Raw genomic sequence first — 27,095 nt, forward strand, 5'->3', positions numbered from 1 at the left:
ATGCCACTTTTCTTTTGAAATTCACACATAGGGGCCTATGAGATGGCTCAGCAAGCTGACCAACTCAGTTCAATCCCCAGGATACACATGGTGCAAGGAAAAGAACTGATTCCCAAAAGTTATCCTCTGACTCCTCACAATGGGTTGTGGCATGCCCCCCCAATAAATAAATAGATGATTGATTGATAGATAGATAGATAGAGATAGATAGATAGATGATAGATAGATAGATGATAAAATTTATTAAATGTTAAAAAAAAAAAAAAGAAATGTGAAAATGCCTTTAATTTCAGTACTTGGGAGGCAGAAGCAGGCAGATCTTGGAGAGTACCAGGCCAGCTGGGGCTACAGGGAGAGAAGACCCTGTCTCAAAAAGACCAAAAAAACCAAAACAAAACAAAAAGAACACACATAAACAAAAACATTGAAAATGTTTTCTGTGTTTGCCGTTCTGTATATTACTGCAGGAAAGATATGATTGTGGTTCACTAAATAAATTTAAAATGTATACATTCTCACAGAAAAAAAAGTTTAAGAACTCTATTTTTGTTTTGTTTTGCTTTTCAGACAAGGTCTCATGTAGCCCAGCTGGCCTTGAATTTGCTATGTATCGAGGATGATTTTGACCCAATCCTCCTGCCTCCCTCCATCTCCCAGGTTCTGGGATGAGAAAAATGTACCATAAGTGTACAGCCTAACCAGTGACTACTTTCTGAGTGACACAGTCCTGGCTCCTCAGAGAGAGACAGATGCCCTCAGATGATGATACTGACTGCCCACATGCTCTTTGAGTCCTCTGGGGTTTGGGCTTGGTCTGGAGCAGAGCTCTGGCCTGCTCTGTCAGCATGTCCAGACATGTTGGTGCAGGGTGGGCTTGGGACACCACATCCACCAGGTCAGGCTCTGTTGTTATTTCAGAGGCGTAGTTTATCATAGAAAAAGCCTGGTCAACTCTTTTGTTATTAATCATTTTTCACCTGTGTCAACTCCAGAGGCTGGTTTTAGGATATAAGTTGAGTATAGTTGACAAATACTTGACAAGGATAATTTTCATCTTGTAATTTGGCATGAAAGGGCAGGCAGGTAGAGGTACACAGACTGATGTTTTGCTTGTATCCCCAGTACCTAGCACTGTTACCACCATCCTTTGTTTCCTTCCTCTTCCTGCCCTTATCTCCACTCCAACCGGATGCATACCTCCTTGTCCTCAGTCTCCAGCCTCCTCTCCAACCTGTACCTTTTGGGAAGTAGTTGAACAATTAATAAAATGTGTTTTGTTTTTTTTTTTAACTTGATTATGACACAGGTTTTAATTTAGTTAAATGTTGAGTTTTACTTAAAACTTTTAGGTCAAGGTTTATTGAAGTAATTTAGTAATTTTCTTTTTTGGGGGGAGGGGACTCTTTGAGAAAGGGTCTCCCTCAAGCCTCAGCTGGCCTGGAACTTACTATGTAGACCAGGCTAGCCTTGAACTCACAGACATCCACCTGCCTCTGCCTCCCAAGTGCTGGGATTAAAGGCATGTGCCATCATGCCCAGCCTTATTGATGCAATTTTCAAACAAAATTATTCAAGAGCAAAACAAGAGACTCGAGGAGGGCTGGAAAATGTCTCAGTGGGTAAAGCACTTGCTGTACAAGTGTGAGGACTAGAGTTTGGAACCGGAGCACCCACATAAAATACTGAGTGGGAGTGGTAGTGACAGGATTCCCACAACAAGCTGAAAGCTAGACTAGCTGAACTGGAGAACTCTGGGTTCAAGTGAGATTGTACCCCAGCAAAATAAAAAGTGGAGTGTGAAGCTAGGTGTGGTGGCACATACCTTTAATCCCAGCAGAGGCAGAGGCAGGCAGGTCTCTTGAGAGTTCAAAGCCGCCAGGGCTACATCAGAGCCTGTCTCAAAAAGCCAACTCCACTGACTGTCCCCCCTCCAAAAGAGAAAAGATTGATGTATTAGTCACTTTTCTGTTGCTGTGATAGAAACACTGACCAAAACAATTTATAGAAGGAAGAGTTTATTTGAGCTTACGGTTCCAGGGGAATTACAGTCCGTCATGGCAGGGAGGCATGGTGGCTGGAGGTGGCTGGAGCAGGAGCAGCAGAAGCTAAGGTCTCACATCATCACACAGGCACAGGAAGCAAGACAGCAACTGGAGATCCAGCAAGGCTTAAGAACTCCCTAAACCTGTAGGCCAAATTCTAGCCCTGCCAGGGCCATTTCATAGCTTAGGCCCGTTTCCTGTATCAGAATTTAAACTGAGCCATCAACATGGCGTGCCCCCCCCCCACCCCCCATAGCCACACCTCCTTCCACACCTTTCCCCACAGACAGCCTGAGAGTGCATCATGCTTCCTTTGCGCTTTGGTCTGCCTCATGACTGGAGAGTGATCAGCGCATGATCCCCAATGGTAGATGTAAGTGCATGATCAGCATGACTTTTACTACCATTGGTCCACACTGGGTGTCCTTTCATGTTATTGGATGATTATGTGTATATATACAGCCTGCTGAAAAATAAAAGTTGAGTTCCACCCTCTGACCCGCTCCTGGAGTAGTCTTTGCTCTGTTGCACTTGCCCTCAGTGGGGTGTGGACTTGCTCCTGGACTGCGTGGGCCCACATGAGCCCACCCCCAGTGACATGCTTCCTTCAGGATAGCCACACCTTCTAAGACTTCCCAAAACAGTGCCATCATCTGGGGACAAAATGTCCAAATACTTGGAGCCTATGGGGGCATTTTCATTCAAACTACCACAATTGGTTAGAGGGAAAAGTAAGTACTAGTTGGGGAGATCAATCCCAAATTCCTGTTCATTTAGTTACTCACTTTAGATGAAAATAGGTATATACATAATTTCACACAAGTTTTGTTTTTTTTTTTTTTTTTAAAGACAGGGCTTCACTATGTAGCCCAAACTGACTGGAACTTGCAACAATCTTCCTGCCTCAGCAGTTTTTTAAAAAAATATTTATTATTTTTATGTGTATGAGTGTTTTGCCTGCATGTATGTTAAGTGCACCCATGTTGTGAAATGCTCATGGAAGTCAGAAAAGGGCGTTGGATTACCTGGAACTGGAGTTACAGGTAGTTGCACCCTGCCATGTGGGTGCTGGGAATCAAACCCAGGTGTTCTGCAAGAGCAGCCAGTGCTCTTAACCACTGAGTCATCTCTGCAGCCCCTGCCTCAGCAGTTCTTAAGTGCTGAGATTACAGGTGTGTACCACTATGCCTGGTTCCACAAGGTTTTTAAAAAAGTGTTTAAAGTGCATATTAAACATTTGTTGGACAAACAATACTACCCAGCAAGTATTTTAAGTAAATTGTACGTAGTTTTCAAGACTAATGACCATAAAGATAAAAGAATTTGACACGTGTGAAGTTAAAGGACATTTTATTTAAGGACAGATTAAAAAACCATAACTCGAGGCAGTGCAAAATGCACCACTGAACCCAATTACAAAAAACTGGTATTAATACACAATGTTTAAGCAATGCTACACTTATTTTTGGCAAAGTGCTGTGCTGTTCATTCTGTATAAAACTGACCATCTATGACCCAAACAGTATAAAAAATTTATAAAAACAGAAAAACAATTTAGATAGTGGCTCAAGAAAACAAGCTGCCATTTATGCATAGATTGGTGTACAGTATATAACCTAACCAAAATGTCCCTTTTGAATTTTCAAGTTGATGAAAGAAAAAAATTGTGTCCATAAACACATTATGAAGGCACATAGTACAACTACAATACTTTTCAGTACCCATGCCTCATGCCCTGCCCTCCAAAGGCAAACGTGTTCACAATTTTACTTGAGGAAAAAAAAATAAAGCCACTTCTTATTAAAATAACACACACAATTGCTGACTTCAAAACTTCTGGAGGAAAACTCAACCAAAAAGGAAACAAAACTAATCACATACTCGAGGACCCAAAATACACACATCTAACCTCCCCAAGGATTGGTTTGGTTTTGACATAACTCCATCTAGAAAACAATACTAAAATATCAGGCAAACACAGAGCAAAACTGGGCATTTAACAATTAGAAACAAGTTTTTAATGTCACAAGGAAACTACAGTGATACACAGAACATTATCCACTTAAGCTGCCTTTCTCTGAATAGTAACTTCTCCACATACAGGATACTGTTGCCAATGAGAAAGATACCCTTATCTCCTTGCTTTTGTGCCTTTCTCCACCTAAACCACTTTAACTGGTGTCAAATCTCAAGTGAAACTGGTCAGTGGCAAGGTAGATACTACTGTATCATATATATAGAACTGTTAAATAAAGCATTTTATGTAAAGTTTCAGTATTAAAATATGTAGGCAGGGTTGCCATTTATACATCAGCATGGCTGATGGTGGTAAAACCACCCAATGTTACAGCATTTAAAGTTTACCCAACTTTAAAGAATTTAAAGTTTAAATAGTATCTACGGGCCTTATAAAATAAAAAGTAGTTTCAAGGCAACATTACAAACAAGCTCCCAGTACAAGCAGTCTCTTAACTGATTCTATAAAAAGAAACAGAAAAAAGTGGAAACATTTCCGACTAATCTATTTAAATGTCTATCTTCTAGTTGTAGTCCTTCATATTTGTTTCCAACTCAAAGAAAATGATGATAAGGAAGATACCCTTCCTTGCTCTTTTTTCTAAGCGTATTCAAAGTATTCTTCCTTGAGGATGAAGAAAAACAGCAAAGCAATTTAGATTTTAACAAAAACAAAGATTACAAACCCAGTGTAGTATACAGGTTTGAAAAGCAAAAACAACAGGCAAGGCTGAAAAGCCCTCTCAGATTTTAAGTAAACTATATTCTCACTAGAATCAAAGAACTGATAAAACAGAGCAGGTATGTAAACAGGAACAGTTTGCACGGGAATTGGAAAAATATACAGAAAATTAATGTTTTCTAAAAAAAAGCTCCAGGCAATGGGAAGTAAAAAATCCAATCACTTTGCACCTCTGCAAAAAATACCCACCCACTCAACCATACAAATACACATTGCCACAAAAGATAAATAATGAATAGCTAGTTTTCAACTTACAGAACATAACTCAGTTAGCTGAGGAAGAAAAAGTAATAAACATAGCACATACATTATAAAATGTTTAGTTAATAAAAACAGGCTGAGGAATGTGGCCCATTGTAAAAGCTCAGAAATTCATTCCTAATGTGCTACTTGTACACACCACTTATTCCAGACTTTCTCCAAGTGGCAGTCTATGAAATCAGTTTAGAAATAGTCAGCTACTTAAATTCAGGAGTCTTTCTTTTTTTGTTTTACTTATTTATTTTTCGGTGTTGGGGCTGGAACTCAGGGCCTTGCACATACTAGGTAAGTGTTCTACCACTGAGCTACATCCCCAACCCTTGGGGTCTTGTTACTGCTTGTATTTTTAAGTTTTATGCACTGAGATAAGGACATTGTAAACCACTAAGAGTTACGATACCAAAAACAGTAATCATCTTATAAAATGTATTTTGGCCATTTCAAAAAATATTTAGCAGGGCCGGGTGTGGTGGCTCATGCCTTTAATCCCAGCACTCAGGAGGCAAAGGCAGGCGGATCTCTGTGAGTTTGAGGCCAGCCTGGTTTCCATAGCGAATCCAGGCCAGCTAGGGCTATAGGGAGACCCTGCTCAAAAAGACCAAAACAAAAAATTTAACAGGTCAGCACTGTTCTGTTGTTAGACTTGTGTCTTACACACAGTAAAGGTCTAACAAACACCTAATGACCAAGAACTTCAATTGAATTATGTAACCTTTTCCTTCAGTTCTTACATGTGCTAATTTTAGACACAAACTTTAAATATTCAAACAGAAACCACAGTGTGTTGTAGGTGTTGTAATCCTACCTCCTCCCCCTCAAAAAAAAAAAAAAAAAAAACCCAAAAAAAAACCCAAAGAGAAAAAAAAAAAAAAAAAAAAAAAAAAAAAGGAAAACATTGTTATGAAATAAAGAAAGAAAGAACAACACCCACCCAAAAAAAAAAAACAAAAAACCACTGCAGTTTAATGTACAAATCAGTTCATGCTGCCAAACAAATTTTCATGGCTGAACTTCAGGCTTGTGAGATTCAATTTGCAAGTGGATGCAAGGGGAAAAAAAAAAAAAAAGGCCCCATGTATTCAGGATCTTGTGTCTAGAAGACACTTAGCTGGTTTCAAGTTACCAACATTTGGCCCTAAAACAGATATGGTATAAAACATTCACACTTTCATGAAAACTACCTTATCTTCCAACTCTGGTAAACACAAATAACTTCTCAGTTTGACAAAACTTTAAAGACTTGGCCCCTAATTAGGGGGGGGAAAGTCAGTATGGAAAGGATATAAGGAAAGAAGGGGAATCTAGGGAATCTAGATTCTCATTCTAAAGAGATATCCTGGCACTTAATCACAGCCAGTGGAAGCACAATCTTCACCATCTAAACACCCCAGCTTACACAGCTCTTCCGTGAAAGTCTCCCACATTCCAAGCGCTATAAGGTTATAATATGCCATATAACAATATGCTGCTTTGTTCCTTGAAAAACACTTCATAGACATGTGTTCATTTAATTAGGGGTGCAGGGGAGATAGGGAAATGAGCTGTTTGATTACACAGGCAATGCTACTATTCTATCAGTACAATGTGCTTTAAGGTGTAAATGTGTTTGATTTCCTAGGAAGTTGATTCTAAGTGTAGATGGCTCACGAAAACCCATCACAACTGCTTAAAAAAAGAAGTGACCAATTAGAAGAAAATAGACTTTCCTGTGTCGATTAAACTGGCCCACGTGTGAGTCAAACCCTCACCATGGCCTCATTAGCACCAACACTGTGAAAAACAATTATGGCAGAAAAACTGCCATAGCTTCACACCACTAGGTTCAATAAAGGCCCTTGAAGTTCACATGAAGTTCAGTTCTGATAGCCCCACTTCCAGTCACTGAGAGAGGTATTATTCCTCCCCTGCTGTGGAGGAAACAGGCCAAAGTGGTTAAAGATTTTGTGAAGTTAAAAAAATGAAAATTCAAGGAATCTAACCCATCACTCCTAGGTGCTGTGAACAGATGCCACCAGAAATCCCCTCTCATACTTGCTTCTTGGAAGACAGGCTCCATGCCAGAGGATCTCCTACACACATACTCTCTCTCTCCCTTTCTCATGGGCAGTCTTAGGTTTGAAGTCATTGAGTGCCTGGGCAAGCAGAGCTATCAGAAAGACTCCAGACAACTTAAATACTGGTCTATGGGTCATTTATAGACATAAATTTTTCCAAATATAATTCCACAGGTCTAATTCCCTCTGCATATAAGACAAGTACTTTTGTCCATGACAACTATAATATCTGTACCCTGTCATGGGATCATATCACAATTGCTGAATGCATTGTTCACCAAAGCTTAATGTACCTGTATTCCACAATGAACTGCATGACTAATCTGGGGGAAAAAAAAAAAATCACACATACAGAACTATGTCAAGTTTTCTTTCCAACGAAAATTTAGCCATTAATTCCATCATATCCATGGCAACTGCCACCTATTAATGCTCATGTTAGTGTGTAAAAATGTACTCATTACATATGGAAAAGACTTATCAAGTACTGGTCAATAAAGTGTATGGCTGACCCTGAGAATAAATTTTTGCTTACTCAAAAGTTTGATTAAATAATACAAAATAAATGAAATTGAAAGATGCCTGTTCTTATACTCGAAGTAAGAAATGCCTTTAAGATTCTAACTCATGTACATCTTCCTATATTTAAAGACATTCCCAAACACTAACTGTATTGATATGTTTCCAAAAATATTCTAAAAATTTAAGTAACTGTTAGGAGCAAGGCATTATGTGGTATACAGCACAGAAATCTGGTTTCAAGATAGTGTCTAAACACACTGATACACTAGGTGATTGGTCATTTTCATTGTACATGTACACATCCACATCCATAAGCAAAAACCCAGAAACAACCAGCAAAACTTGAAATCCTTAGTAATTGTACTGGCGTGGGCAGGGTTGGTGAACCACCCAGCTGTTGTGCTTGACTTGCCGTGAGTGGCAATCCCTGGTAAGATTTTGGCGGCGAAGGCTATTTCTGTTCAGAGACTGTCTTTCACTATGTTCTTTTATCCACTGGGAAGAGCGAAAGGTCTTGGGCTGTTCTAGAAAAGTTGCATGAGCAGTAAGAGCTGCAACATAGCAGTGAACGTGCTGCTCCACTTCATTTTGGGCTTCCATTCTGAAAAGGATAACAGTGGAATGCTTAAAGAACAGAGTATGCTGATTAAGGACACTAAGAAAGTTAACAGTAATTTGGTTTGCCACATTCACTTGTTTATGGTTAGATGAGAACTTAGCATCTCATGGTTGACAGACAAGTTTTATGATCATATTGGCTTATAGTAGTAGAGGGAAATGGCCAACTTTTTTTTTTAAGATAGGGTCTCTCTATAGCCACAGCTGGCCTAGAACTTACTATGTAGAACAGGCTAGCTTGCCTTGAACTTACAGAGACTTGCCTGCCTCTGCCTCCCCAGTGTTGGGATTAAAGGCATGTTCACACCTGTCTCTAAGAAGTCAACTTCTAATAGAAACATACCATATAGTCCACAGATAGCTAAGGAAGACTGTATGTTAAAAATATGCTTTTAATAGTTTGAATTTAAGTACACTTTTCTAGGAAGAGAACTGACATCTATTGAATATCTGCATTTGTCAACTTTAATTTTCTGAGACAGGGTCTTATACAGGCTTGCCTCGAATTTACTACATAGACACGATTGACCTTGAATTCCTGATCCTCCTGTCTCAGTTTCCTAAGTACTGGAAATATAGGTATGAACTACACCCATCTTTAGACTGTTTTGCAAATATTACCTGTTTTTATTTTTACCATATTAAAAGAAAATTTTAAAAATTAAAAAAAATTTTAATCTTTATTTTATGTATTATGAGTATATTGCCTACATGTATGTAAGTTGTACCTGTGTTGTGCAGTGCCCACGGAGGTCAGAAGAGGGCATTGGATTCCCTGGAACTGGAGTTATAGGCGATTGTTAGCTACCATGTTGGTACTGGGACTCAAACCTGGGTCCTCTACATGAGCTACCAGTGCTCTTAACCACTGAACCATCTCCCAGCCCAGAAAATTAAAACATTTTAATTTTTAAATTTTACTGATCAGAATGTATTACACAAGCAGCACCCCCACAGATTTCTGTCTATAGGTACAATGTCCTAAGTAACATATGAATCTATATTTCATAGAAAAATGCATAAGGAAATTCCACTGACATTTTTTGACACTTGTAATCGTATGGTTATACACAGTATGATTATTATATTTTCTATATTAAATGCTAATCAAATAGAATCTAAACTATATTAACACATAGAATAAAGTTTTAACTTTTTGCAGTGCTATGGATTGATCCCAGGCTTCAGTGTGTGGCAAGTGCTCTACCATTGAGCTACATACCCAGCATAAATCTGATGATGAAGACAATGACTAAGATAGAGTCTCTAGCTTGCACTGACTTCAAATTCCCTTTATAGCCAAGAATGACTTCAATTTCTGATTGTCCCACCTCTATCTCTTCAGTTCTGGGACTACAGGTGTACAGGTACTATGGTAGTACCATGCTCAGTTTATTTGGTGCTGGCAAATGAACGCAGGTTTTCTTGTATGTTAGGTCGGTACTTTACTAACCAAGTTACATCCCAGCCCAATTTTAAGATTTTTACCAGTTATTTTATGCAGAAAGGGCAGTTGCATATTCTGTCTAACATTACCTGAGGAAAACATCATCTTTATACACACACACACACACACACACAGAGAGCAGAATTTTAAAAGATCCCATTAAGAAACTAGAGGGTTTGATATAGGAGTCCTATCCAGAGACATGCACAGGTTCAAGGGACAATTGTGGAAGAGGGAATAAGAGCCAGGGGTGGTGGATAACCACAAGGAAACAGTTTTCCTTGCTCAGTGGTGAGCAATGGTGACAGCATGCACAAGACCTTTGCAAACTCAAGCCAGACAAAAACCAGGCATAGAACTAGGAAAATGGGTAAGAATCTCTAACCTTAGCTGAAGAACTATTGGTAGCTGATCAGTGCTGGATGAGGGAGAGTTGGCCTTCTTTAAGGGAGTGATGCTAGATAGGCTGACTAGACTATGGTGGATGAACTCAACACTGAGGGACATCTGGGGACAGAAACTTGACTCGATAGGCCTTAACATATATGATAGAATACATGAAATCCAGTGGAGCAGCTCTAGGGGGGGTACAGATAGGGGAGGGGTCTAAATAGGATTAAGATCTACGAAATATTCCAGTTCCAGGGGAATCTGAAGCCCTCTTCTGACCTCCGAGGCATTGCACGACCCGGGTGCACTCACATACATGCAGGCAATACACTCATACACATAAAATAAAAATAATAAATAAAATATTTAAAAAAAAATATATATATGTATATACATATATGTAAATTAGGGACTGAAGAGATGGCTCAGTGGTTAAGAGCACTGGCTGCTCTTGCAGAGGACCCAGATTCAGTTCCCAGCACCCACATGGAGATTAACAACTGTCCATAACTCCAGTTCTAGGGAATCTGGCACCCTCTTCTGACTGCCACAGGTATTGCAAGACATCAGTACACTTACATACATGCAGGCAATATACATATAAAAATAAAATAGTTTGACATCATAAAAAAAAAAAAAAGAAAGAAAGAAGCTAGAGGGTTGGAGTGCAACTCAGTGGTAGAGTACTTGCCTAGCATGTTCAAGGCCTGGGGCTTAATCCCCAACAATGGGAGAAAAAGAGAAACAAAAAGAAGTTAATATTAAAAAATATGGTTTTTAGAAGGCAAGCATTTGACTTTCTAGCCTCCCTGCTTAAACTGATAACACAGATCATACAGTCAAAGTGAACATACTTACTCTGTGCCCGTGAGTCTTATAAGCAGCTTTTTCTGGCCCTACAAATGTTAAACGGTGAACTATTAAATCACTAGTAAGATTTAAAATGCTATTTTAATTTTACTGTTAGGACATGGTCATTTTTCTTTATTAAAACTGACTTACTATGGGTCATTTAAAGAGATTATGATAGCTCATAAACTTTCACAAACAATATTTATAAAGGCTAAGATGCAATAAAATGTACACTCTGAAGCCCAGTGTAAGTACTTAGCTTCATACTTATGTTTATGGTAATATCCTTGAGGTAAGACAGAATGTAAGCAATATATTTCAGAGATACATGGTTTATTGCTTGTTCAGAAAACAACAGATGTTTACCACATAAAGAGTCTCCTTATTTTGGTAACAACTGATTCTATCTTGATTTATATATGCCAGGCTGTCCTTGAACTAGTGATCCTCTTCTCTCAGCCTCCCAAGTGTTGGGATTATAGGTACAAGCCACCATACCCAGCCCTAGTGAACCTTTCTTGAAAGAATTTCAAATCCAAAAATAAGGATTTTTTAAAAAGCACCCCATTTTAGTTATAAAACTGTAATGTTTAGGATTTCCTTTGTGTAGAAAACTTATAACAAGTTGAGTATACACTTTTGATGCATTTTTCAAGATAGGCATATCAATATTCTGTAGTCTAGACTGGCCTTGACCTTGCCATCTTCCTGCCTCACCCTCCTAAGAGTTGGGCCTACAGACATGTACCGTCATGCCTGGCCTTTGATAATTCATTTATGAAAAAGTATATTTGTTTACCCTACATGTTATATTTATAATATAGGAATGCAAAATCAATTTTCTTGTGGCATCAAATTGCAGACATTTAACACCTATATACATGGCACAGATGCTGGTTTGGACAAGGCTGATGATTCTAGGCTCTGGTGCAGAAAATTAAGATTATGATTTGGGAAGCAGATAAAGTGAAATTTTTCTGAAGCAAATGTTGGCTATCTTTGCCTAAACAAGAAGATTATAAAATAGTACATAGAGTATACCCTCATTTGGGTTCAAAGTGTGGGTGGGTAGGCACTGGTGAGCACATACAGTGAAAAACAACCTGGAAGGACAAACCCACTGATTATGAGGGTGTCATTTCAAAGTTTGAATTTCTGCATATTTGAAATTTTGATAATGCACATATGCTGTAATAAGCTATTTTGCAAAGATGCCAATTAGCACATGTATACTTTAGCATTGAAAAGTAGATATACAAATGCTAGTAAATAATTTAAAATGACCATTTGTTAGTCTTGCTAATTCCTTTTTTTTTTTTTTTTTTGGTTTTTTTGAGACAGGGTCTCCCTGTAGCCCCAGCTGTCCTGGAACTCACTATGTAGACCAGGCTGGCCTTAAACTCACATAGATCCACCAGTCTCTGCCTCCCAAGTGCTGGGATTAAAGGCGTGTGCCTCCACCACCCCTGGCTGTCTTGTTAAATTCTTGAGTAGATTCCTCAGAGATAAAATCAGAACCATTAGGGAAGAATTTTGAAGACTGGAAGAAAATCGCTTAAAACAACTACAAAGCAATTAAATCAACTCCAAACAAGTTATATTTTAAATTTTTATTGAGAGGCCTAAAACACTCACTAAAATTATGGAACTGAATAAAGTGCCAGGTAAAGTCCCATTTTATAGTGTAGTATAAACTGGTATCCTGGGGATTATATAAAACATGTTTTTCTGTTGTGGTACAAGCAAAAGGAAATGAATTGTATTAGTCTTGTTAAAGAACACCTAAGACCTAAAGAGTATAGCAACTCTACACAAGTTAGGGAGCTACCTGGGCCTTGTTTGTATTTAGAAAACAAGAAACAAACTACATATAATGGTCTAGTTAGTGGAGTGACAGCCTGAATGACCCAAAAGGAACCCTTTGGATGACAGTGAACTACTCCAAAGGCTGCAGATTCACCGGAACCTTCAACCTACAGGAAGGAGTAACTAGGGGCTAACATTCACCAAGTGTTTAATATCATGGAGCATATTCCATGGATGTGCATGATGAACTAGCCAGAACTGAGCAGATTAAGATGGAGACAGGATTTAATTTTGGCGAGAATCACCTCAGGTGTATTCCCTAGACATGTTCTCTTGATGAAGGCCAAGGAATAGCTGGAAGGTTGATCTGGACCATACTAATCTTCAAGACTTTCCTTCCCCTGAGTTTATTGGACCCTCACCCATCTGCTATTCAAAAAGAGCCCTCCCAACCACTTTCAACAGCTAACAAAACATGAAATCTTTCCTCTGCAAAACAGAAGACAGCTCTTTGAGCAAATACTTTGGTATAATAAAATTGCTTTTTACTTTATACATAATTTAGGGTTTTAAGGTTAAGCACCATTTAAAGTGATTTAGCTAGTAATATGTAGAAGAAATTGAATTTTTTTTTTCTTTTGGTCTTTTTGAGACAGGATTTTCCTGTAGCCCCAGCTGGCCTGGAACTTGCTATGTAGACCAGGTTGGCCTCGAACTCACAGAGATCCACCTGCCTCTGCCTCCTGAGTGCTGGAATTAAAGGTGTGTACCACCACACCTGGCCTAAGAAACTGAATTTTTAAATTCACTGTTTTAGTTGATTCTGATACACTAAACAGTCTAGCTTATAATACCAGAATTATATACTAATATACTTATCAGAAATACTATTACTTAGCCAGGTGTGGTAGTGTGCACCTTTAATTCCAGCAGTTGGGAGGCAGAAACATCTGGTAGATCTCTGTGAGGACAGCCTGGTCTACATGCAGAGTTCTAGGCCAGCCATGACTATATGCGACCCTATCTTTTTTTTTTTTTTTTGGTCTTTTTGAGACAGTGTCTCTCTGTAGCCCCAGCTGGCCTGGAGTCACTATGTAGACCAGGCTGGCCTTGAACTCACAGAGATCTGCCTGCCTCTGCCTCCCAGCTGCTGGGATTAAAGGCATGCACCACCACGCCCAGCTTCGACCCTATCTTTTAGAAAAAGAAAAAATCCACTTGGGAGGCAGAGGCAGGTGGATCTCTGTGAATTCATGGCTAGCCTGGTCTACACAGTTCCAGGTCAACAGGGCTACAGGGAGACCCTGTCTCAAAAATTAAAAAAAAAAAAAACTAGTCTTTTGCCCTTTGGTAGCATGATTTTATAAATGAGACAGCTATTGTATAACTGAGCCATGCTACAGTTTGTAACTATAAAATATCTAAAATGACATTGCTTCAGTGTCCTGAGTGTTGCAATTACAGGCATGAGCCACCACCTTGAGCCCTAACCAAGTTTTTAACCACCAATAACCTGCACACTAAATACAAACTAGTAAATCTCTAATAAATAAAAAGTTTTGTATCTTCTAAAACCCAGCTTTGAACTATGTAGAGGTAAAATTCATGCTTAGCAGACTGTTTATGGAGAGAATAAAATGCTTGTAACATACCTGGGACTACTTGAGTTATGAAATTCTTCAGTCCCACAGCTGGGCTCATTGAGACCAGGGCAGGAGTTATGCACAGCATAGACAGACATGCTGGGATGTTCAATAAGAAGATTTTCCATAGGACTTGTTTCTACCTTGATAGTGGTTAATCCACCTGCTGTAAAACACGGGGGAGGGGTGATAAACCAGCTCTCCTCCATTGGACAGGACTCAAACTGAAGGAAGCAGGAATCACTTGTATCAGCCAAGCATTCCAGAGATGCAGGTAAACAGGAGAAGACTGAAGTGTGTTCTGTAGATGACTCTTCACTGATATCCTCTTCCTCCTCCTCTTCCTCTGCTGAGAAACTAGTGCAAGTATCTAGATTGTGGTCCATGTTGCAAATGAGAGGATAATCATCATATTGAAGTCAGTCACAGTAGAGTCACCCATCAAATTCACAGCATAGAAAAAGGAGAAAATACTGTATTAATTGGTGTTCCCATTCCTCTCTTTAGTTTCAGAGACAAAGGCATTTATATTTGCTTGTTAACAATGATAAAATAATTTCCAACCTCTGTGAGTGTTGGGATTACACTGACTTTGAGGAATGGCTTTAGGACTGTTTCTATTCTGCTAAATAGACATATAATGAGCCCTGTGGGTTACTGCTTGTCCAATATGAGGGTTTCCCTACTGAAGTGTCTCTGATTGGATCAGGCTGTAAGAGTTGCAAAACTGCAAAGTCTGATGTCATTCAGTTTCACTGAGTGGATTGTCTGGGACAAAATGTTTCCTGAAATATTTTAGACATTCTTATTTACTTACTTTTAAACCTTAAAGCAGTTAATCATTTACTTATGCCAAAAAAAACCTGAAGAGTTCACACTTTTTGTGTACATAGGTGTGTGCATGTTCCTATGTATATAAGTGTGTATGTGGCAAGCACTTTACTGACTGAGCCATGTCCCTAGCCCCAAGAGTTCCCACTTTTAAGCCAGGTGTGATGGGGGCATATCTATAATCCCAGCACTTGGGTAGTAGAGGCAAGAGAATCAGGAGTTCAAAGGTTACCCTCAGCTACATAACTCATGAAAGGCCACTTTTATTGTGATGATTAACAGCTGAATAGACCTTACCTATGAAGTCTACAAGAATCCACTCATCGTCTTCTTTCTCACTAAATTCTGGTTCTTGTTTGGAAGAACTGTTGACTTCACTTACAAACATTTTGTTCAGCCTCTGGAACATGGTTAAGGCAAGACTGAGACTTTGGCTGGATATCTTTATAGCTGAGATTTCAAAACTCTGTCTTCGGTTAGCCTGATGGCACAGACAGGAGATTAAAGTGCACAGGGTGCTTATTCAATTTATGTGAAAAGCAAGAAGAGTCACCATCCCTAAAGTAAAATAGAAAAAAGTGTTACTTTTGTTTGTTTTGGTTTTAAAAAATAAGACAATAATATTTATTATTTTATGTATATGAGTGTTGCCTGCATGTGTGTAAGTGCATCTATGTCGTGCAGTGTCCACGGAGATCAGAAGAGGCCATTGATTCCCCTGGAACTGGAATTACACATGGTTGTCAGCTGCCATGTGGATACTAGGAATCAAATCCAGGTCTTCTGCAAAAGGAGCCAGTGTTCTTAAGTGCTGAGCCATCTTTCTAGCCCTCAATACGCTTTTTAAAATATTTTATTAGTTTTATTTGTGTATGAGTGCATGCATTGCTTGCATGTCTGTAAATGCACCTATGTTGTACAATGCCTGTCGAAGTCAGAAGAGGGTGTCTGATCCCCTGGAACTGGAGTTACAGTTATCTGCCCTGTGGGTGCTGGGACCTGAACCCAGGTCCTGTGCAAGAACAGCCAATGCTCTTAACTGCTGAGCCATCTCTCCAGCCTGGTTGGTTTTGTTTTGTGTTGTGTTGTGTTCTGTTTTGTTTTGGACACAGGGTCTTATATAGCCAAGCCTGGCCTGGACTCCTGATCCTCTTGCCGTCACCTTCCAAATTCTGGTTTTCCAGGTGTGCCACACCACACCCAATTCATATGTGTGTGTTTTTACCAATGTACACATATATATACACACACACTTAGAACAAAACATATACTTTAGCCTACATTCTCTAGCTCTTCCCTTCCTGTAGAAACATGAGACACTGAGTGGCTCTTATTTACAAAACCACATGAATAAGTGCTCAAATGCCATCTATAAAATAACTCAAAATGTGAAATAAAAGGAGTAAAGCCTTTCACATCTGTGCTTTATGAGATGATTCTGAACAATATATTTTAAACTGCAGGATCCCTTTTCTGTAAGTAGAAGGACAAAAATCTTACATTATTCACAGTTGTGCTATATGATAGTCAGCAGAAGTCTTAAATAGAACCTAGCAACAATGTCTGACAACCACCGTGATGCCAAGCCCCCATCTTCCCAACCTCATTTTTCCTTCCTTCCTTTGTACTTGTCATGTGATTTTAAAGATCCTAATTATGTTTGAAATCTGTAAAGTACAGCATACTCTGGCCTTTGAAACAATTCCTATTACTGGCATGGAGAAATTTACATGGTAGAAAACTGACCCAAGCAAGAACTAGAGTTGGTAATAAATACTATTCTTTGGGTAGTAGCTTAGCAGATGGGTTCCTGGTGCTCAAATTCTGGCTTTCTACTTTCTCCTTTAAGACTAGTAAGATGGTGTTGGTTGTGGTGGCACACACCTTTAGTCCCAGCACTTAGGAGAGGCAGGTGGACCTACATAGTGAGTTCCAGGCCAATTGTGGCTACAGGGAGACCCTGTCTCAAAGAGGACCCCCCCCCAATTTTTTTTAAAAAGCAAGATGGACCAGTAAACTGGCTCAGCAGGTAAAGACACTTGCCTCTAAGCCTAAGCTTAATGATCTGAGTTTGATCCCTGGAACCCACATGGTGGAAGGTGAAAACGAACTCCTGACCTACATACACACTAAAAAAAAAAGAAAAATTAAAGATCCTTTTAGAGGTTTACAAAGTTACACTTCAGTTATTAAAAGTTCCTATACTGTATTCATACACTGTATTTGTACACACTGCTCTCCATCCTCTTCTCAGGAAGCCGCAGCCCCAGCAGTCATTAAGACAGAACACCTGCCGGGCATGGTTGCATATGCCTTTAATCCCAGCACTTGGGAGGCAGAGGCAGGCAGATCTCCATGAGTTCAAGGCCAGCCTGGTCTACGTATTGAGTTCCAGGCCAACTGGGGCTACAGGGAGACCCTGTCTCAAAAAACAAAAAAAAAAAAGAACACCAAACAACCACTTGTCTTGCCTTTTGCCACCTCCTACCGACCTTCTGCTGCTACTTATCCAAACTACTAGCAAGTTCTGTGGACTCCTCACTGTGCAAGTAGCCCAAACCTTCCTGCTGTTCTCCATTCCTTTGTTCTACTTTAGGCCAGCTAAATATTGTTCCCAATCCTACTCTCTTGTTAAGTGAGGTAATACAGGCAGTGTGCTTAGCAAGGTACTTGGCGCAAAGTTCACTAGCCAGGTCCACTGTTATTCTATAGATATTAATGAGGGGGCTGGAGAGAAGGCTCAGTGGTCAAGAATACTGGCTGTTCTTGCAGAAGATCAGAGTTTGAATCCCAGCACCCACATGGCAGCTGACAACTGTCTGTAACTCCAGTTCCAGGTGATCTGATGGCCTCTTCTGTCCTTGGGCATTGCATGACTCGGGTGCACTTACTGCATGCAGGCAATACATGCATACACATAAAATAAAAATAATAAAGTGAAACTGCCCAGTGCAATAAATACTATGGCAGGAAGAGTATTGGATGGTACTTTTACCTTGAATGGCTGAAGAGATATGGAAAGGAAGGAGGTGAGGAGACAGAACACTGTGGTAGCCTGTATGAGTGAGAACATGGCACTCTTCAAATGGATGCAGAGAGAGGGTCACAAAAGGAGGCTGGGGGCTAAGCAGGACCAGATCCTGTAAGATGTTATCAGTATAAATTAAGGAGAGAAACCCAAGCATGGAGATGCATGCCTATAATCTCAGCACTTGGCAGGATGAGACAGGAAGACCAAGATTTCTGGCTAAGCCATGTGAGTTGGAGTGAGGCTGCTTAGAAGATAGGAATACCACAGAAAGTACAGGCTGGGCACTAGTGCCATGCTGAATTTGGGGAGTCTGCATGATGACATGGCTGCCGATGTCAGGTAGGCAGCAGAATATGTGGAGTTCAGGAGTCTGGTCTTGGGCACAAATTAGGGAGCTGTCAGCACAAGAGAAATGACAGAATACTGTAAGCAATAGCCTTGAAACCATCACTTTGGGCTCTTGTCTTTTTTTTTTTTTTTTCTTTAAAACAAGGTCTCTGTAACCCAGATTGGCTTGGAACTCACAGCAATCTTCCCACCTTAGCCTGGATTACAAGCACAAAATACACTGCCCAGCCCATTTTTTTAAATCATCAACTATGAGGGTAGCTGAGCTACATAGCTGAGACTCCTCGTGCCATTCCTTGTGTGTAAACTAGACTGCCACAATTATTTGGCATACTACTACCAGAGATAAACATCTCAAACAAATAACATTAGGACACTCTGTGGTGTAATGTATCATCCTCAGCCATTAATTATTAAAAGCGGGTAAACAGGAAATATCACTTGCATAACCAGTTTTCCTGAAACTTTCTGGGAAGCAATGTGCTCACATTGCGAGGGCTGTAGTTCTAGCAAATTCATATTCACCTCTGTTCCATGTGAAATGAGAGAAAAAGTGGGCTGTGTAGTTTGCTGGACCCATCATTGGTGATAGTTGCATCCCAAAAGATTAGCCATCATAAGGTTTGATATAAATGAAGGGTTTCAAGCATTTACGGGGGAGAAATGATATTTGCAAACTGTTTTCCCATTTCTCTTAGTTTATGAAGGCAGACATCAGCCCAAGTACAACTGTCTGCTGAACAAGCTCAGAGTCATCCCAAGCACAAGGCTGTGTCCCCTAAGTGGCTAGGGCTTCAGGGGCTGGGGAGAACCTCATAGGGGCACCTTCACTCACCCTCAGTGAGAACTTTATCCCCCACCTGTGATGCTGCCTGAGGGCATAGACACTGGGGCTCAGGCCTGATCAGTGGCTACAAGGCAGAAAATGTGCCTGAACATCTGGCACACTGTCAAAAATGGGCTGCTCTTCAAGAACTCTGGAAGGCACAGCACAGTCACAGTCTTGGTTTCTTGAAGTCAGGTCATTTCCAGGTGTCCCATGTCTGCAAGGACAAGCAGTGCAGAAGCCTCAGGGGAGGAAGATTCACCCTTTATCTCAGAGAGTCACTGCTGATATTTATAGGACACATCTTTGGGAGCTTGGGAAGAGGTGGATCCCTAGCAGACACCATAGGGAAGCACTCACTGGCTCTGGTATTGTTGCAGGTGGTTTGAGCTGTGGAGGTGAACTCTGTGAGCCTGTCTCACCATGAGAAAAATGGGAGAAATGGATAGCTCCAGAGGATTGCCTCAAAGAGAGCCCCACAAACTTCCAGCACAATCAAGAAGTAAGGGCGGTCTAACTATGCAAAACTGTTCCAGCCCTGCTTTCAGTAGGTGTTGCCAAGGGCAAGGAGCTGTTGGAGATGCAACCCATGCACCACACTGTCCAGCAAGGCCACTACCAAGTGAACAATCCCATGAGATTGAACTGGAGATATAGAAGGTTGTTAGCTGCCATGTGGGTGCTGGGAATCGAACGTGGGTCCTCTGCAAGAGCAGCTAGTGCTCTTAACCACTGAGCCATTTCTCTAGCCCCTGTTGATGATTTTTTTTTTTTTTTAGAGGAGTTTTTAAAAAAAAGTTTGTGTATCTGTATGTGGGTATATGCACATGTAAAGGCCAGGTGTTGGATTCCCTGGAACTAGAGTTAGAGGCAGTTGTGAGCCACCCAACATGGGTGCTGGGAACTGAACTCAGTCCTCTGCAAAGGCAGTATTCACTAAGTCATCTTTCCAGCCCCTGAATTTAAATTTTAATATACTTAAATAAACTGATAATAAAGTTAAACTTCAGAAAACTTTCAATTATGTCTCCAACAGTATGTTGTGTGAACCTACCTTTTTAACTCTAAACCTTATACCATCTAAATACAGATCCAGGCAGGGAATCCTCTCATTATTGCCCAACCAACTGCTCCTGTGTGCACTCAATAAACTATTTGAAAAACAAATCCCTAAATACAGTGTATTTCCACTGAAAACTTCACATCTCAATATGCCACATGTATAAGGTATACATTGGAGTGTATTTGAAAGAGTACTGAAAAAAAAACCTAAAATATTTCATTAATTTTTATATCAATTATATGTTAATATAATTTTTTGTTAGACAAGTTTAAATAAATTGCATTAATTAGTTTCATTCCCCTCCTCCATAAACATGGCTAACAGAAAATTTAAGTCTCCATAGAGGACAAGCAGTGCTGTTGTAGAAAAACCTCCCCGGGGGCTGGAGAAATGGCTCAGTGGTGAGGACTGCTTACTGATCCTACAGGGGATGGAGTTTAGTTCTTTATTGTCCTCATCAGATGATTCAGAACCTCCTGTAACTCCAGCCCTAGGGATCTGATGCCTTCCTCTGTCCTCTGCAGTTAATCTGCACACATGTGCACAGACAAACACATATACACATCAGTAAATCATTTTTAAAAAGAAACTCCCTAAATTGTATGGTCTGTCCTCCCACTGATGACCCACTGATAGTCAGTATTCTTTGTGACCTTAGTGCCTACCCTGGGGTGGTGGCCCTGGAAGGGGGCTGGTTCTATTTGGAGATAAAAAGCAAAAGCAGGACTTCAGACTTCTCTCCACATACTCACTGACTGATACAATTCTAGGGCAGCTGTAAAGCGACAATGAAAATTCCAGGGAAAACATGAGTCCCAAGAGGACAACAGATTTACAAATATAGCTTTGGAATTTAGCAAAGAGAGGCAAGAGAAGCTGAATGAGGTAGCTCTGAGGTACTCAGAAGCCTCTGGGAGGGAAAAGAAACAAAGCGGGCCAAATTATTGATCAAGGCAGATTTACCCTTTGCTGCTTGGCTCAAAATCCACCATCCATTTAAAAAAATAAACTGTATCTTTTTCTTTATAAAATGAACAAAGCCACATTATAGGAAGTTTAGAAAACTAGGAAGATACTTGTTTTTCCACTGTCTTGTTGTGACCATTGTTAGCATACTGTTGCGTTTCCTGTTAGTTTTTTTTCTTCTACACATAATTTTTTTTTTTTTCGGTCTTTTTGAGACAGGGTCTCCCTGTAGACCCAGCTGGCCTGGAACTCTATGTAGACTGAGCTGGCCTTGAACTCACAAAGATCCTCCTGTCTCTGTCTCCAGAGCGCTGGGATTAAAGACATGTGCCACCACTCCTGGCACACATAAAATTTTAAAGTCACAGTTTTACCTTTGTTACTTAACATTTTACCCTGTTTTTCTTTCTTTTTAAAAAATTATTTTATGTGCATGAGTATGTATGTGCACCTGTGTTGTGTAATGTAATGCTTTTCATATGAAATGAGTGAAAGTGTTTTGTGGACAGAATAAGTAGCTGAGTTTACTTATGGGTAAGAGTATTCTAGGTAGAACTTAGAATGGAGTTGTTTGTAAGATATTGTTGGCATAACTTATTTTCTCAGTTTTGAGATACATAGCAGAGAGGGGGTATACTCAGAGGCTGGATTGGGAGGCAGACTTCTGGGTTTGGAATCCTTGCCTTCTTGCTATAACCAGTGAGAGTTCAAGATACTTAGGCACATCTTACTGCTCCAGTTTTTTCATCCTTAACATGAAAATGGCAGAATAGCTGCCTCTCAGGAACATCGTGAAGATTAAAAGTGTGATACTTGGAATGTTGCCTGGCAAGCAGTAGGCATTCAGTACGTTCATCCCAAGTCAGTAGTGACACTGAGGAAGTCACTTACCATCTTTGGGTTTGAGTTGTTTTATCTGTAAAGTGTCCATATATAACTAGAGCTACAATTTACTGAATGCTTATATGTGACAGGGAGTTGAGATACTTATTTCTCTATCGTATGATGAGGAAACAGACTCAGAAATGAAGCTGGTCTTTGGAGACAGCAGCAGGGCAGTAATCCTTCCAACCCCAGTGCCTTGTTTTTCTCTGCACATGACCTCGGGCTCCTTCCAGCCTTAGTTCTGGTTCTATGAATGTCAGCGAACAGGGCTTTTCAGTTGGTTTTGGCTGCCAGCAGGCGGCGCCAAAAACATTTAAAAATTAAAAAAACAATACCCACAACTTTGATGAGTGCAGTGTGGCTCCTTGATGGTTTCGAAATAGCAGCTGGCTAAACATACCTTCACTGAAAAGCAACTTTAAAACTGTCTTTCTCAGCCGCGTGTGGGTGGCGCACGCTTTAGTCCCCGCACTCGGAAGGCAGAGGCAGGCAGAGGTCAGCCTGGTCTACATAGTGAGTTCCAGGCCAGCTGGGGCTGAAGAGAAATCCTGTCTCAAAAAGATCCGCCCCCCAAAATATATATCTTTCTCACAGGCTGGTAAGATGGCTTAAAAGGTGCCTGATGCCAAACGCTATGACCTGAATTTGATCCCCAGAATCCACACTGTGGAAGGACAAAACTTGTTCCTGCAAGTGGTCCTCTGACCTCCACACGCATGCCTTACCTACCTCCTTCTCCCATATAAATAAATTAAATAAATAAATGTAAAAAGTTATCTTCAGCCAGGTATCCCAACATTTGGGAGACTGGAGCAGGAGACCCCATTTTAAAAACTAAAAATATTTTTTCCTATGTGCCTCTCTAGTTCAGAAAACAAAGATGCTAATTCAAGTTTTTGTTTTTTTGTTTTGAGACAAAGGCTGGCCTCCAACTCCAGGCTGGGCTGGCTCTGAACTCCTGATCCTCCCACCTCCACATCCTCAGTACTGGCATTACAGGCGTGAGCCACCAAGCCTGGCTTTGATTCAAGGAATTTTAAAAATCAATTTTGAACTGCAAAAAAGCAAAACAAGAAAGTTGTCTTTTCTTGTCCCACCTCTACTCTGCCTAGTCAGCTAATTTATTCCCCTATGGTGCCACTACTGTGTGCCCTAAAGTCTGAAGACAGTGGACAAAGAGCAATTAATTTAGTAATTCACTGCCTGCTAACCTTGAGTTTTGAAAGCAGGGCCATTCCCATGAGAAACCAGGGAGCAGAAATGAACAAAAGACGGGATGAGAAAACAAAAGAGACTTGATCACAAAAATTAGTAGGTCCAGGTTTCAGGCAGGGGCCTTTGAGAATCGCGCTGCCAGTTTAGACTAAAACTCAAAGGCTGCCTAGTGCTTTTCACACCTACAAATGAAAAGTACTGCAGTTACCAAGCGTGTGATCTCAAGATCTTGGGGCATTTGTAATGATCTCTGTTCAAAGCCCCAGAAGCCACACTCTTAAGGACTCTGCCCTCGGAAAGGGCCCTCTCTTTTGGTCAGGACCGCCCAAGTCCTTAGGAGATACAGGTGGAAAGGGGTTCTCCTTCATCTACTCTGAGCTGAACTTCCACGCGGAGCAAAAGCACCACGAAAATAGAATAAAAAAGAACCGCCCTAAAATCCTTCTGCGGTGGTTAAACCTTAGCTTCTTACTGGCCTTGGCCTTACAGTGACGGTCTCTGCTGTTAAATGAGACTTGCTTTACCCGGCTGGAAGGACAGTCCGCGAGGAAGCGCATTAAGCGGTAAAAGCCACACACCGGTGCTGAGGTGCCGGAAGCGCTCTTCCCACAGGTGCAGGCTTCGTGCGGCGCGGTCAGGAAGCTACAGGCGGACGCTCGGGCCGTGGCGCGTTCGGGTAATAACAGAGCAGGCTTCGCGTCACCTGCCGCCCCGGGGCGCGACCCGCTACAGGGAGGTCGCAGCGAGGGGCCGGGCGCGGCGGGGAGCCAGCACCAAGCGGGGACTCGGCGCCGCGGGGTCCGGGGAGAGGCAGGAAGCAGACGCCCAACCGCCGTCCCGCAGTCGCCGCGGGAGGAAGCGGACGCCCCGCCGCACTTACGTGAGCTGAGCGGTGCTGAGGTAGCTGCGGCGGGCCGGGCGGCGCCTCGCTCGGGTCCGGGTTCGGTGGGAGCCGGGCGGGCTCCAGCCCTCTGGTCGCTGCCCTGGCTCCCGCCGGCCCGTCGGGGTCCTTTTGTTGTTGTGCAGCACTGGGAACAGCTGATCCGCCGCCCGGCCCCGCCCCTGACCGCGCCAGTCCCGGGCCCACCAATCGGCGGCGCTGGGGCCCCGGGGCCGCCCTGCCAGAGGCTGTCACTAACGCACGTGACCTGGCGCGCGGCCCAGTGCTCCGCGGAGAAACAAGCCTGGGCAACAAAGCGGGAGCCGAGCGGGCGCACTCGGGGCGAGTGGAGGACCCCGCATGCCCGGCATCTCGCCACCCTCGGGGAGCAGGAACGTGCAGGGACTGAACGAGATGGGGGCCGGGGGAGGAGCAGGGGGGCAAGCGGCAGGACGAGCCAAGACCGAACTCCGTGCCCCTGGCTAGAGTGGGGCACAACGGATACAGCTCGTCTATTATGGAGAATTAGGGGCGCCGGGTGCCTCATTCTGCTGTGGTGCTGAAGCCACCTCACTTCCGGATCTTCCGAGGGAACCTGGGTCCGCCTTGCGGGGATGCGCACTCTCTGTAGGACAGGAAGCAGGTCCCCATCCGCCCTGGTACCTGGGAGCCCAGTGCTTCTGCCCCAGAGATCGTGGGTGGCGAGGCCGAAGCTACGCACTGGAGGCTTCAGCCAGGGCCAGAAGGCGGAATCAGGACTCCGGGGCCCCGCGCAGAAGAGCCTGGCGGGAAGGAGAGGTAGTCCTGCTTCTCCCCAGAGGGCTGCGCTTAAGCCCTCATATGACCAGAGGTTATGACCTCATTTGTTTACATGCCTGCGAATTGTGGACAGTCACAATGACCCACCTACTCACCACCTATGTACAGTGAGAAGAAAACGAACCAGCGCTTCGGCAGGGTTTCCAAGCCAAAGCTCGTTGTAAACATATAGGTGGATGAACTGGCAAAGCCAAGGGAGTCATGTTGATGCCTGTCAGTTCTAAGGATGCGAACAGGATGTTCAGGCTGAGATGTTAATCTTCTGGCCTTGTTGAGTTAGACCTCAAGAGGCCTAGCTATTACACATTACAGTAGATCTGGAAGACTCTTAGGCTCTGGCCCACACTGTGGTCAGTCCAACAGCAATGGTTTTAAAGACTGTAAAGATCATGGAATTGTTCAACTCTCAAATAATGATCTACATATGTTGGTCACTTGACCTTACATGTTACAGCTCAGTGACCAATGAGCCTAGCATGTTCGAGGCCTTGAATACAACCCCCCAGTACCACAAAAGTGAAAAATAAAAACTTATTTCAGGAGTCATTTGCTTTCTGTTTATTCTCTGATTTATAATCTTACCACCTGGTACTGTTTTATTCCAGTGATGTACCAAGAGATGGTGGAGGCAAGGGGTAGGGGCAAGGTGTATGAGAAAAGTTTGTAAGTCTGTCCCTTTGAGGAAGGAGTATGTTATTGATATTGTTTGGAACCATGGCGGGGAATGATAATAAAAAGAAAACTGACTCTTAGTTTTTATAAAATTGTTTTTAAATTCTGTACTAATGGGGCTGGAGAGATGGCTCAGCAGTTAAGAACACTGGTTCTTGCAGAAGACCTGGGTTCAAATCCCAGCACCCACATGGCAGCTAACAACTGTCTGTAACTCCAGTCCCAGGGGATCTGACAGCCTCTTCTAATCTCTGAGGTCACTGCACGCAGGGGTACACTTACCTACATGCAGGCAATACATGCATACACATAAAATAAAAATAATAAAATATTTAAATTCTATACTAACAACAACAAAATCACCAAAACCCTTCACTGCCTACTGCCCATACCTGGGTGGATCCCTCCTACTGCCTCCCTCCTTGGAATCCCACTGTTTTGCATACTTATATGAAGTAAGATTCAGGAGTAGGGTCACCCTCACAGGTCAGAGCTGACTGCATGCAACCAAACTTTCAAATGACACAACAGCAACCCAGTCTTTTCTCTGTTGTCTGACAAAGACCTGGCCATTCCTTGCCTGGGCAGACCCAGTGAATGAAACAAGCCTTTAATGCATAGGCTAATTCTCAGGGTGTTGCTATAGTACCCAGTTCCATGCTGACTCCCTCCTGTGGGGTGACCCTTTCCCCATCTGTCAGAGTACCCTTGTCTGTTTTCCATGAAGCTCAATACACTCCCTTATCTACCAGAACAAAAGGAATTCAACCTCAAGTTTTATTTGAAAGATCACACGGCTGGACCACATTTATGCCAGCATCCAGATATAAGTAATGCTTCTACCTCCTGCTCACAAAAGGCTGTGGCCATCACCAGTGCTAAACAGTGTTGTTTCCTTTCAAGCCACACAGGAGGACCCCCACAAGCATTCTCCAAGCCTCAAGCAACAAGCTGTTCAGCTTTCATCTTGTACTGTAGAAAATCCCAAAGTGAAGTCTACTTAGGTCATACTCAATCTATCCATCAACAAAGAGGACCAACTGGGGTTTGATCGTGCACCCAGACTATTGCCAGGTGTCTAGGAAACAAGCAAAATTGTTCTAGATTGCATTTAAGAACAATCACTTGGAATTTCAGTGAAATTCATTATCCTAAAAAAGAGGGAA

General features: G+C 41.9%; 1 protein-coding gene across 7 annotated transcripts; it reads right to left on the reverse strand.

Annotated features, from left to right (window-relative positions):
• Nucleotides 1-5,975: 5,975 nt before the first annotated feature.
• Nucleotides 5,976-24,596, reverse strand: Tp53inp1 (tumor protein p53 inducible nuclear protein 1). Of its 7 annotated transcripts, XM_029570807.1 has the most exons (6): nucleotides 24,439-24,596; nucleotides 19,439-19,646; nucleotides 15,522-15,782; nucleotides 14,403-14,763; nucleotides 10,951-10,988; nucleotides 8,155-8,238 (listed from the first exon to the last, which is right to left on the reverse strand). In XM_029570807.1, the coding sequence occupies exons 3-5, from the start codon at nucleotides 15,631-15,633 to the stop codon at nucleotides 10,967-10,969; spliced, it is 495 nt and encodes a 164-aa protein (XP_029426667.1). In that variant the 5' UTR covers nucleotides 15,634-15,782; nucleotides 19,439-19,646; nucleotides 24,439-24,596; the 3' UTR covers nucleotides 8,155-8,238; nucleotides 10,951-10,966. The 7 variants fall into 7 exon arrangements, with proteins under 7 accessions (XP_017657367.1, XP_017657366.1, XP_029426666.1 ...); XM_017801878.2 differs by lacking the exon at nucleotides 10,951-10,988 and having other exon boundaries at nucleotides 5,976-8,238; nucleotides 24,439-24,594; XM_017801877.2 differs by lacking the exons at nucleotides 10,951-10,988; nucleotides 24,439-24,596 and adding an exon at nucleotides 24,137-24,376 and having other exon boundaries at nucleotides 5,976-8,238.
• Nucleotides 24,597-27,095: the final 2,499 nt, after the last annotated feature.

Source organism: Nannospalax galili, unplaced genomic scaffold (assembly GCF_000622305.1).
Source record: "Nannospalax galili isolate Female #2095 unplaced genomic scaffold, S.galili_v1.0 scaffold183, whole genome shotgun sequence".
In the NCBI taxonomy this organism is placed as follows: Eukaryota; Metazoa; Chordata; class Mammalia; order Rodentia; family Spalacidae; genus Nannospalax; species Nannospalax galili.